The sequence below is a fragment of the Odocoileus virginianus genome, chromosome 20 (genome assembly GCF_023699985.2).
Source record: "Odocoileus virginianus isolate 20LAN1187 ecotype Illinois chromosome 20, Ovbor_1.2, whole genome shotgun sequence".
NCBI classification, from domain to species: Eukaryota; Metazoa; Chordata; class Mammalia; order Artiodactyla; family Cervidae; genus Odocoileus; species Odocoileus virginianus.
The window spans coordinates 6,016,101-6,028,851 of NC_069693.1; the positions used below are offsets into that span (position 1 = coordinate 6,016,101).

Sequence of the window (12,751 nt, forward strand, 5' to 3'; positions counted from 1 at the left end):
CCCCCCCCATCAGCCACCAAACCGTGTCTTTTTTACCCTCTGTTCCATGCCAGGCTGCCAATCACCGTCACAATGATGTCCTGTCTGTCCTACCTCACTACTCCCATGCCTTTTTTGCGGCTCCAGTCACAATGTATTAATAGGTCCCCGAAGGATTCTTTCCCAAACGGTTTCATTCCTTCCTTTTAGGAAAGAATAGAGGAAAGATAACCTCAGCTTTTCAGGCTAGAGAGAGGTGCATGCTAAGCCACTTCAATCGTCTTGACTCTGCAACCCTATGGATTGTTGCCTACCAGACTCCCTTGTCTATGGGATTCTCCAGGCAAGAATACTGGAGTGGGTTGCTATGCCCTCCTCCAGGGGATCTTCCCGACCCAGGGATCAAACCCACGTCTCTTACGTCTGGAGAATTACATCCCAAATTGACATCTGAGCGTGCTCAGTCGCTTCAGTCGTCTCCAACTGTTTGCGACCCTATGGACTGTAGCCCGGCAGACTCCTGACGAGGGGCATTTAGGATAAAAGATGTCCCACCCGGGCTTCCCAGGTGGCGCTAGTGGTAAAGAACCCGTCTGCTAATGCAAGAGACTTAAGAGATGCGGGTTTGATCCCTGGGTCAGGAAGGTCACTAGGAGGAGGCCGTGGCAACCCATTTCAGCATTCTTGCCTGAAGAATCCCACGGACAGAGGAGCCTGGTGGGCTACAGTCCAAAGGGTCACAAAGAGTCTTACACGACTGAAGCGACTTAGCACGCACGCGTGTCCCACTCACCCGGCCTCTTTGCTAGCCCAGACACAGAGATCATTTTACATTCTCCCATTCATCCCATCATCGTTCATCCAGCTGTTACTTCCTCAGAGAGTCCTTCCTCTGACACCGTCTATAATTCAGACTAATTTCTCTACTTAGTTTTTTATTCATCCTTGAGGCGAGGCTCGTCTCTCCACCGTGAGATTTGTGCTCTGTCTTTGTCATCCCCTACTGGAATGTGAGCTCCTAGCGGTAGAAGGCTGTTGGGAACTAGAATATCCTTGGCCCAGTGGGTTCTCAAACATTTTTGGTTGAATGAATGAAGGGACAGAATCCATGCCTCAAAAGTGTTGGACTGTGTAGAGTGATGATAAGGCTGGAGTCAGACCTTGGGTTTGAATTTTGACTCCATCACTTCCTGCCTGTAACCTTGGCACAAAGGCTTACCCTCTCTCTCTGAGCCTCGGGTTTCTCACCTCGAAATGGAGATAACTGCTTTTTAGGTACCTTGAGGGCTTGAACTAGTAATTCTTGTTGGGTGATAGCTATTATTTTGGCTATTAGGTGGTGACTTGTTATAACACTTGGGGAAGAACCTGTTTAACAAGTGATGTGGTGATTGGTTAAATGCATGAGACTTGAAATCAGAAAACCTAGTGCTATTGCTGTGTGACTTTGGCAAGTGACTCCACCTCCCTGAGCCTCCCCTTCTTCCCTAAAATGGGAACAAACAATATCCACCTCATGGAGTCTTACAAGAGTTCAATAAGAATGCTTGCCTAAAAAAAAAAAAAAAAAAAAAAGAATGCTTGCCTAGTGTTTTCTTAGCACTGGCTGACAAGTGGTGGACCCCACTGCCTTTATTAGTATGATTTCATTCTTTCATTTTTTTCTTTTTTGTTATTTTTCATTTTATTCCTTCAGTAGTTCTTGTTTATTTCCCTTTTTTTTTGAGGAAGATAATTTTGTAAAACCTAAAATAATTTTAAAAACTGTTTTATAGTATAGTTGTAACATACATAAAGTGCTAAATTCTAAGTTATGGGTCAATTAAGCTTTTAATAGAGTAATACAGTAATGAAACCACCCATATTAAAAAAGAGAATATTGCCTGCAGCCCAGAAGTCTTCACACTTCCTCCTAATTATTGCCCCTCCAAAGGTGACCACCCTTAATTATGTCCTCTTTTGCTCAACATTATATTTATAAAATCCATCCTATGGCAGTAGGTCATTCATTTCACTGTCGTATAATATTCCATTCATTCTATGAATATGCCAGGATTGAATCATTTTACTCTCAGTGGACATAGGTTGTTTCTGCTTTTTGGCAATTATGAATACTGTTTTAAAATTTTATTTATTTATGTATTCCTCTGCTGGATCTTTGTTGCTGCATGGGCTGTTCTTCAGTTGGGATAAGCGGGGGCTAATCTCTATTCAAAGTGCTAGGGCTTCTCATCACAGTGGCTCTCTTGTTGTGGAGCATAGGCTCTAGGTGCACAGGCTTCAGTCGTCGCAGTTCTGGGCGTTAGAGCACGGACTCAATAGTTGTGGTGCACAGGCTTAATTGCTCGGCAGCTCGTGGGATCTTCCCAAACCAGGGATTGAACCCGTGTCTCCTGCATTGGTAGGCTGATTCTTCACCACTGAGCCATCAGGGAAGCCATGAATACTGTTACTATGAATTATTTACTTAGGTTTTCTTTAATTACTCTCAGTAATGTATCATAGTTTCCTGTTTAGAGATCTAGCAAATCTTTTGTTAGGTTTATTCTTAGGTATTTTGCTTGTTATGATGATTCAAGCCATATTTTTTAAAATTTCAGTAAAAATCTGTTTGTTAATAATGTTTAGGGATATAATTGATTTTTGTATGTTAATATTATATACAATGAAGGGTAGCAGAATATACCACCCCCAAAATATCCCACTATGACATAAGGATCGTTTTGAGCCGAAGACAAGTCAAGAAACAGATACAAAAATGGTCTCTGCCCTTCTTTATTTGCCTAAAAGCTGGATATAAGTTGTTTCTTTCTTTCTTTTTTTTTTTTTTTGTTGCTGTGCCTTCTGGCTTGTGGGATATCTTAGTTCCCTGACCGTGGATGGAACCCAGATCCACAGCAGTGAAAGCACTGAATCCTAACCACCAGATCACCAGGAAATGCCCTGTATTTTCTCTCCTTATTCAGTGTGATTCATCTAGATTTTTTTTTTTTAGTTTATTATTTTTGGCTGCATAGCATGTGGGATCTTCATCCCCCAACCAGGGATTGAACTTTTGCCCCCTGCACTCACAGTGTGAAGTCTTCTACTGAAAATGTGGACTTCCACTGGACCACCAGGGAAGTCCCCAGTCTAGATATTGGCTCCTGATCTGTTTCCCACTGTGTCTCATCTGCTGTGAAACTCATCTACTGACTTTTTAATTTATAAGTTCTAAAATATACATTGGATTCCATCTCCCTCTCCCCTTTCTTTTATTCTATTTTCCTCTCTCTTTTAGATTCTAGTCTTCTGATGAAATTCTCCATCTTTTCATCTATTTTTTGAACTTATTCATCATAGTTACTTTAAAACCTGTGTCTTAATGTTAGTATCTGGATCACATGTGGATGCATACTTCAACTGTTCCACAGACAAGCATGTTTCCCCAGATGCCAGATGTGGTTAAAGTTTATGGAATCCTTAGGGACTAGGGGCTTCCCAGGTGGCCCTAGTGGTAAAGAACCCATCTGCCAATGAATGGGACTTAAAAGAAGTGGGTTTGATCCCTGGGTCTGAAAGATTCCCTGGAGCAGGAAATGGCAACCCACTCTTGTATTCTTGCCTGGGAAATCCTATGGAGAGAGGAACCTGGAGGGCTACAGACCCTGGGGTCACAGAGTTGGACATGACTGAGCAACTTAGCACGCATGTGTGGACTGCTAGAAGGACCAGACTTGTCAGAACATTCTGCCTAATCAAAATAGGTAGATACATCCCCTAGAACCCAGCAATTCTTTTGTTTATTAGAGCCCCCCATCCTGTCCTTCTTCTGGACCACAAAGGGGCTTATATATTAGTGTTTGCTGCTGCTTCTGTGCTGCACTTAGTCACATCTGGCTCTTTGCGACCCCATGGACTGTAGCCCGCCAGGTTCCTCTGTTCATGGAATTTTCCAGGCAAGAAATACTGGAGTGGGTTGCCATTTCCTTCTCCAGGGGATCTTCCCAACCCAATGCTCTAACCTGTGTCTCTTCCACCTCCTGCATTAGCAGGTGGATTCTTTCAACATTGTGCCACCTGGGAAGCCCCAGGAAGCTCTCCACCAGTGTTTATTGTAGCATTATTTGTAATGGCAGGAAATCAGAGGCAACTCAGGTGTGGCTCACTGAGAGGGTGGCGAGGTTGACCATGGAATCTTATTCAACGGATTGGGCGGATTTTGGATGTACCAGTGCAGTATGGAGGCATCTTAAAGATGGTGCTGAGGAACTTCCCTGGCGGTCCGGTGGTTAAGACTCTATGCTTCCACTGCAGGGGATGTGGGTTCATTCTCTGGGGAACTAAGATCCCACATGTTCCACAATTCGACCAAGAAAATAAATAAAGATGGTACTGAAAAGAAAAAAGTCCCATCGGAATGACGCATGTAATACCACCAATGTAAATTAAAAATTTTTGTTGTTCAGTGGCTCAGTCGTGCCAACTCTTTGTAACTCCAGGGACTGCTGCACACTGGGCTTCCCTGTCCTTCACTACCTCCCAGAGTTTGCTCAAACTCAAGTCCACTGAGTCGGTGATGCCATCCAACTCTCTCATCCTCCGTCGCCCCCTTCTCTTCCTATCCTCAATCTTTCCCATCATCAGGGTCTTTTCCAATGAAAATTAAAGATATATGCATCAAAAGGAATTATCATATTAAATAAGACTACTTGCTGTTAGGAGCTGAAATGTGTCCCCCGAAACTGCATATTCTAAAGTCTTTACCGCTGGTACCTCAGAATTCTATCATATTTGGAGAAAAGATCTTTAAAGAGATAATTAAGATGATGGGACTTTCCTGGAGGTCCAGGGGGTCCAGTGGTTAAGAATTTGCCATATAGTGCAGGAGATGGAGTTCGACCCCTGTTCGAGGAGCTAAGATCCCATATGCCTCGCAGCTGAAAAAATCAACACTTAAAACAGAAGCAGTGTTGTAACAAACCCAATGAAGACTTTAAAAATGGTCCACATTAGAAAAAAAATCTAAAAAAAGAATTATTAAGATGAGTTCTCAGGACCTCCTGGTGGTCCGGTGGTCAAGACTATGTGCTCCCAGTGCAGGGGGTGCTGGGGTTCGATCCCTGGCCAGAAAACTAGATCCCAGATGCCACAGCTAAAGATCCCACATGCCACAACTAAGACCCCTCAAAACCAAAGAAATAAATATTTTTCTTTTTAAAAGAGAGAGGAGTTCTCTAGGGTGGGCCCTAATCTGATATGACTGATGTCCTTATAAGAGGAGGGAATTTGGACACAGATGTGTGCGTGCATGAGAAAAAACCACATGAAGATACACAGATGGCTGCCTACAAGTCAGGGAGGGAGGCCTTAGAAGACATGATACCTGTCAACACTTTGATCTCAGACTTCCAGCCCCAGATCTGTAAATGTCTCTTGTTTAAGTCACCCAAATCTGTGGTATTTTCTTAGGGCAGTCCTAGCTGACTAATATACCAAAAATACACTTACTAAAAGTACACATTAAACACAAATAGTTGTCAATGGCGGGAAAGTGAATGGGACTGGGGGTTGGTTGGGGAGAGAAGGTATGGAATGGCCAATCAGGTTTTGATATTCTCCATGAAGACACATTGATGCTTATTTGGGATAATAAAAAAAGATCTATTTTTTTCTCCCCAAAGAGAGTTCTCTTTTATTTGCACCCATACATTGCTAGTTTCCTGAATGTGTTGAGTCTCTGTGCAGGGTGATTCCACCTGGAACCTGGGCTTTGAGGGGGGAAAGTACACGTTGTGTCTGCCTCTTCTGCAGGACCCAGCACCTAAAGACCCAGATGTGCCTTCTCAATGGTATGTCTTGAGGGAGGTGTTCTGGAGGGAATAGGAGTTGCTCCGAGGATTTGGTGGAAGTGGGCAAAGTGGACAGGGTGCCCAAGACAGGGACTGTGAGTTTCCAGGTGGCTGAGGCAGCAGGCCTGGCTCTCAGAGATGGAGTCTGAAGTGACAGGCATGGAGGGACAGACAGAGGGACAAAGGGAAAGAGAAATGGAGTGAGTCAAGATGGAGTCAGAATGTGATTTGAGAGGGAAGGAGAAGATCAAAATGAGGAAGACTTCTCTGGTGGTCTAGAGGTTAAGACTGTGCACTTCCAATGCAGGGCACATGGGTTTGATCTCTAGTCTGGGAACCAAGATCCAACACTGTGTGGCATGGCCAGGAAAAAAAAAAAGACGAGAGTGGAAACAAGTGGTGTGGATGTGAGGTGGAAATGCACATGCATAGTTGGGGGCTGGAGGTGATGGTCTGGACATGCAGTGGGCAGAATAACGGCTTCCCCCAAAGATGCCATGCTGCGCTTAGTCGCTCAGTTGTGTCCAACCCTTTTCGACCCCATGGACTGTAGCCTGCTAGGCTCCTCTGTCCATGGGGATTCTCCAGGTAAAAATACTGAAATGGGTTTTCATGCCCTCCTCCAGGGGATCTTCCCAACCCAGGGATCGAACCCAGGTCTCCCACATTGCAGGTGGATTCTTTACCATTTGAGCCACCAGGGAAGCCCAAGAATACTAGAGTGGTTAGCCTATCCCTTCTCCAGGGGATCTTTCAGACCCAGGAATTGAACCAGGATCTCCTGCAGGCAGATTCTTTACCAGCTGAGCTGCCAGGGAAGCCCCCTCCCCCAAAGATGGCCCCCCTCTAATTCCTGGAAACTGTCTCATATGTTGTCCAGGCGGGCCCAATCCAATCCTGTGAGTCCTTCAAGGCAGAGAACTCTCTCCTGCTAGAAGGGGAGGAGGAAGGCATAAAGGAGATGGGGCAGAAGGGAAATTCAGAGAAAATTTTCGTGTATTTTTGTGAGATTTGAGGTGTGGGATCCATATACAAGAACTGGAGAGAGACCTCCAGGAGCTAAGAGTGGGTGGCCCCAGAAGACAGCCAACAAGGAAGTAGGGACCTCAGTTGGACCTTCAAGGGACTTGATTGTGCCAACAACCCGAATGATCTCGGAAACAGGCATCCTGGGGCCTCAGGTAAGAACCCTGCTGGCTAACACCTTGATGTTGCCTTTGTGAGACCTGCACAGAGGACCAGCCCAGCCACCCTGGATTTCTGAACTATGGATTAGTGAGAGGATACATTTGCACTAAACTGCTCGGTTTGTGTGGCAGTGACAGGAAGCTAATGCAGAGTGGACAGAAAGGACTGGAGTGAAAGTTGGGAGTCTGAGGGCAAGCAGAGCAGGCGGTAACAGAGATGGAAACCGAGGGTACAGGTGGGAGAGAGGTGACAGAGGAGAGGACAGAGTTGCTCAGCCGGAAGACAGATGGCGTCCGAATGAGGAAACAACCTGGAGACTCGCGCAAGAAGTCACAGCTCAGCCAGCGGTCACGCTCAAAGCTAGGCTTGGTTGACTGAGGCCTGGGAACAGATCCCAAAAGGAGACAGTGCTGCTGGAAAAAAGGTTTAATTTCCATATGGTGCTTGGGGTCTGGTGGAGGATACATGCGGGTGTTCCCCGGGCCCCACCCTTACAACTGCTGGGACGGCCTGAGGATATACAGGAAGTGGGTCTTGCGGGCGGGTAGCTTGGAGTAAGAGGCGCTCTGGGTGCCCTCTTCGAGTCCGTCCTCGCGGGTCCCCTCTCGGAGCCCATCCCGGATGGCCTGTAGACGGTGTCGCTTCTCACTGAGCCAGTGGCCGCCCTCCTGGGTATCCTGGTGGGACCTCCGCCGTGGCAGCTTCATGATCCAGAAGGCCACTCGCGGATGGGGTTCCGGGTGGAAGCTGTCCACTGCCTTCAGGACAGGCGCCAGGGCCTCTTTCTCCTCTATCTTAGGAACCTGGTGAAGGGGGAACAAGGAGACCCTCTCAAACTCCAAGGGTCAGCCTCAGTATGCCCACCTGGCATACTCAACCCACTCTGCCACCTATGGAATACTTTGGGAATTACAGAGTTGACCAAAAAGTTCGTTTGAATTGCTCCATAGAAGTGTGTTAATCACTCAGTTGTGTCCTACTCTTTGGGACCCCATGGACTGTAGCTCACCAGGCTTTTCTGTCCATGGGATTTCCCAGGCAAGAATACTGGAGTAGGTTGTCACTCCCTTCTCCGGGGGATCTCTCCCCACTCCCCCACCCCTGCCCGAGGATCAAACCCAGGTCTCTTGCGCATTGCAGGCAGTTTCTATACTGTCTGAACCACCAGGAAAACCCTTTCCATACAAGCTTATGGGCAAACCCAAACTTTTGGGCCAGTCCAGTAAAGCTTACTTTGCCTTATTTACAAAGGACTTGCATTTTAGAATTAAAAATACTCTGATGTTTATAATATACTCTGGGCTTGAAAACACACTTTGGAGGTTTCAAAAGCACTTCCAGATTAAGCATTCCCTGAGGTTTAGAAAGTAATCTGAACTGTACAAAGCTCTTTGGGATTAATGAATCATGACCATGGTTGCAATGGGTGATCCTGGATCAAAATTGATTGAATCCTGGATCAAAAATCATATGAGCTCTTGTGGACAGCTTTCAGTCCAGCAGGGACATTTCAGTGTCTGTTTGGTCCTTGTGACTCAAACTGAGGGCTGTGGACCCACAGCCTCAGCCTCAGCCTCACTTGGGAGCCTGTTAGGTATGCAAATGAGCAGTCCCACGCCAACCACCTACTGAATCAGAGTCTGTGTTTCAGTCACTTGAGGTTTGAGAAGCCTTATAGGAGATGGTTACACATTAAATTGTCTCCCCCCTGCTCTCCAATTCATGTGTTGAGGTCCATTAGGACCCTAGTACAGGGGTCCTTAGCCTCTGACATCTCATGCTTGATGATCTGAGGTGGAACTGAAGTAAGAATAGTAGAATTAAAGTGTACAATAAATGTGCTTGAATCTTCTCCCAAACCACCCACACCCCGGTCTCTGGAAAAACTGTCTTCCATGAAACGTCCGCGGCGCCAAAGAGGTTGCCCTAGTAGCTCAGAATGTGACCTCTTTGCATATAGGGTCACTGTGGCTTTCATTAGGTAAGATGAGGTCATTAGAGTGGGCTCTAATCTAACACGACCAGTTTCTTATGAAAACGGGAAATTTGGACCTAGAAGTGCACAGAGAGCCCCATGTGAAGATAAAGATAGCTGGGATTGATGCATCTATACACCAAGAACACTAAGAAACCGTCAGTAAACCACCAGAAGCTAGGGCAGAGGCACAGAACAAGGTCTCCCTCACAGCCCTCAGCAGGAATCCACCTTGCTGGCACCTTGATCTTGGACACCTAGCCTCCAGAACTATGAGAAATACACGTCTGTTGCTGAAGCCACCCCGTCTGTGAGACTGTTATGGCAGCCCTAGAAAACAAATACGGAGATAATTGGTGTGTGTGTGTGTGTGTATGTGCTGGGTCGATCACTCGTGTCTGACTCTTTGTGACCCCATCTACTATAGTCTGTCAGACTCCTCTGTCCATGGGATTTCCCAGGCAAGAATTCTGGAGTGGGTTTCCATTTCCCCCTCCAAGGGTTCTTCCTGACCCAGGGACTGAACCAGAATCTCTTGCATCTCTTGCATTAGCAGATGGATCCTTTCCCACTGAGCCACCTGGAAAGCCCTGAGATAATGGGTATCAGTGTTACATTTCTTGGGTGTAAAAATGGAACTATAGTCATGGAGGTGAATGTGTTATTCCTAGGAGTTATCTGCTGAAGGATTTAGGGGTGAAGTGTCGTGATGTCAATCGTTTACTGTCATATGGTTCAAAAATAAAAAGGTAAAAACGAGTCCATCTGGTAAAATGTTATACAGGTAGTGAATCAGGTCGAGGAGATATTTTTGGGTGTCACAGCTGGAGGGCGTGTGGGTGCCTCTTCTGTCCAGCGGTAGAGGCAAGGATTCTGTTAAACTTTATATAGTGCACAGGACAGCCCCCAACAACAAAAAAATTACATGGCCCCAAATACCAACAGTGATGCTGTTGAGAAGCCCTGCTCTGTGGGAAATGGGATACGGATTTATTGTACTTTTTTTTTTTTTAACTTTTCTGTAGATTTGAAATTTTTAAAATAAAAAACTGGGAGTGTGCGTGGGGGAGAACCATGTGGGTATACCAAGCACTTGAGGGTTCTAAAACCTTTTTACTATTAAAAAAAAGCACTTTGTGATCAGAATTGCCCCTAGAGGTTTATGAAGGTGAGATGCACAAAGGATTGGGGGTTCATAAAGTACTTAGGAATTATTTAAAAAATCACATTCTGACATTTACAAGGAAGAGATTTACCAAGTTTGGGACAGATTAAAAAATACTCGAAGGTTTGAGTACTTTGAGATCAAAACACTCTTTGAGGCTTATGAGGGTAAATCTTATTTGGGGAAAAATGCACTTTCTTTGGTTTACAAAATCCTCTGGGGTTTAAAGTAACAGAAACCTCATTTCTGAAAGCTGGTTAGTCCCTTTTGACAGATGACAAAACTGAGGCCCAGAGAGAGGAAGTCCAGCACAGAGGGAGTAGGAGAGTCAATTCATTAACCTATCATTTCTTGCTAAACTACAGAAAATGTTTGGGCTTGGACACTTTGCCAGGGGTGTGTCCTAACCTTCCAGTCACCCTCCAAACTCCCCTCTCTTGGCTCAATGGATGCCACCACCTTTTCAGAGATCAGTACCTCTCCTGTCTTGTTGTCGGTCACCTGTGAGGACAGGAGGAGAGAGTGAGAACAAAACTGCCTTCCTCCTTTGCTCTCCCCACCCCCCCCACCAGATACTGCAACATGAGGGATTGTGGGGATACTCCAGGAGGGACTTCCTGGCATAGGCACCTTGTCAATCTGGAGGTGGCTGGAGAGAGTGTTATTTCCCAGCTTGCGCTCCTGGTTCTCTTCTTGGTGGTAGTTCCTAGGAAGGCCCCGGAAGTCCATAGGGGCAGAGAAGAAGCTGTCCATGCCCCGCAGCAGATCATCCTGGGCCAGAGGAGGAATCAGTGAGCTGTGGAACCTCCAGACTCCCCAGGACACCTAGAGTCTTGTTAGGGTCCCCCTTCTCTCTCCATGCTCTGACCCTGAGGGCCTAACTCGGTCACTTCCTGCCCCCATATGTCCCATCACCTTCCTATTTCTGCCCCTCATCTGTCTTCTGTCTCTCTGTCCCTATTGCCCTCTCCTCCTGTCTCCCTACCTCTCTTCCTATCTCTCGGTCTTTCCATCCATCTTTCTGCCCCTTGACTCCTCTCCTTGTCTATCTTTCATCCTGGCCACGACCCCTCTCCCACTCTTTCTTCTCTGAACTCTTTCCATCCCTCAGTCACCATCTGTCACCCTTGCTCCTCTTCTCTCTTCTTTCCCCCAACCCAGGCCACCCTTACCTTCAGGAAAAGCCGTGTGAAGCCTTGAAGTAGACTCTGAAGACCTAGAAAACCTGAGGAGCTCTCCTGGACGTCACCATCGCGGATCGGGGCTGCAGTGGAGGTGGGCACCGAGGCAGAGGAGAGCAGCAGCAACGGGAATAGCTGGTGCCACATGACGGGGCGGGCCGGGAGGCTGCGGCGAGGACAGGGATCAGAGCTCCCCCTTCCCTAGACAAGGACACTTCCCGACCCCTGGTCCGGAAACTCCTCAGACTCCGTCCATTTGCCCCCCTCCCCTTACCTTCTACTCCAACATCCCCCGTCCAGTCCGGCCCCTCCCCTCCCTCCAGACCCTGCTCCTCAGGGCTCGGTCTCACACAACGGATCTCGTTTCTTTCCTTCTCCCACAGTCATATCCAGATCTCATTCCTCCTCACCTTCTCCCACGCCCCGCCCCTTCTTCTGGGCCCCGCCTTTATACTAGACCACAGCCCGGTCACCGGACTCAAGACTCCCGCCGTCCACGGACTGTTAAATCCAAACAGTTCCGTTCTCGAGCCCAGGTCGGATACTGGAGCGTTGGAGGTGCTCCGCGAGCCCTGGACCCGCCCCTATTGTCTGACCACGCCCCATCTGCTGACCTCACCCCTGAGGTCGGCCCGCTATTGGGCAGCCTCACCCGCGGTAGGAGCCACGCCCCTTAAGCCAGAGCCGGGCATTGATTTCAAATTCACACCCCCATAGTCAGACCGCGTCTCTGTCCACTGACCTCGGCCCTGGAGACTCAGTTTGGCCCATATTCTTTGATCCTGGCCATCCTGGTGGAGTCTCGCTCCAGTCGAAGGTGGCCCCGCCCCTGACTTACAGCCACTCCCCCACACTTAGGCCACGCCTCTGTGCCCTTGGATCTTGTCCCTAGAGCCCTCAGTTCCATTCCTAGGCTCCCTCTGCTCTTGAAATACAGGTATCTGAACAGTCCTTCTGATTCACCCACTGCTTAGTTTTGTATCTATCTTCGAAAGCTTCTCCGTGTCCCTTCTCGTCTTCTTTAGGTTTTGAAACGATTAATGCGCTCAACAGAGGGCAATGTAGGGACGCTGCACTCTACGGTTCCACCAAAAAGTTCCTCCTTAGAAACCCTAAAAGCAGCCTTATGTCCCACCTTACAGGGAACTTGGAACCTGGGCTCCCTTCTTCCTCAGGACACGAGATTCTTGATCCAGCCCCTCTAGCCTCTTCAGTTTGAACACTCATCTTTAAGGGATATAATTAAGGGACTCTCATCTCTCTCCTCCAGCACCAAGGCTCTCTCCTGGTCCTGGGACAGAGGCCACCTCTAGTCCATTAGTGCATGTTGATTCGGGAGTCTGCGTCTTCTTAAACTTCCAATAAACTCCCAGTCGTCTTGCCCACGACCCTTAACTCTGATGAGGTCACAGGGAGGCCAATCAATCAAGAG

The 12,751-nt window shown here is 47.4% G+C and overlaps 1 protein-coding gene across 6 annotated transcripts; it reads right to left on the minus strand.

Annotated features, from left to right (window-relative positions):
- Nucleotides 1-7,409: 7,409 nt before the first annotated feature.
- Nucleotides 7,410-12,139, minus strand: DKKL1 (dickkopf like acrosomal protein 1). Of its 6 annotated transcripts, none has more exons than XM_020885541.2 (5): nt 12,062-12,139; nt 11,311-11,485; nt 10,769-10,909; nt 10,547-10,639; nt 7,410-7,801 (listed from the first exon to the last, which is right to left on the minus strand). In XM_020885541.2, the coding sequence occupies exons 1-5, from the start codon at nt 12,088-12,090 to the stop codon at nt 7,490-7,492; spliced, it is 750 nt and encodes a 249-aa protein (XP_020741200.2). In that variant the 5' UTR covers nt 12,091-12,139; the 3' UTR covers nt 7,410-7,489. The 6 variants fall into 6 exon arrangements, with proteins under 6 accessions (XP_020741200.2, XP_020741203.2, XP_020741199.2 ...); XM_020885544.2 differs by lacking the exon at nt 12,062-12,139 and adding an exon at nt 11,670-11,906 and having other exon boundaries at nt 10,616-10,639; XM_020885540.2 differs by lacking the exon at nt 12,062-12,139 and adding an exon at nt 11,670-11,903.
- Nucleotides 12,140-12,751: the final 612 nt, after the last annotated feature.

Excerpts from the sequence above, each read along its gene's own strand:
- DKKL1 (XM_020885540.2), bottom strand. The coding sequence starts at position 11,719 with ATGAGATCTGGATATGACTGTGGGAGAAGGAAAGAAACGAGATCCGTT. Across the intron at positions 11,486-11,669 it reads AAAGAAACGAGATCCGTTGT|CCTCCCGGCCCGCCCCGTCA; the intron begins GTGAGACCGAGC and ends TCCTCGCCGCAG. Across the intron at positions 7,802-10,546 it reads GTTTGGAGGGTGACTGGAAG|GTTCCTAAGATAGAGGAGAA; the intron begins GTTAGGACACAC and ends CCCCTTCACCAG.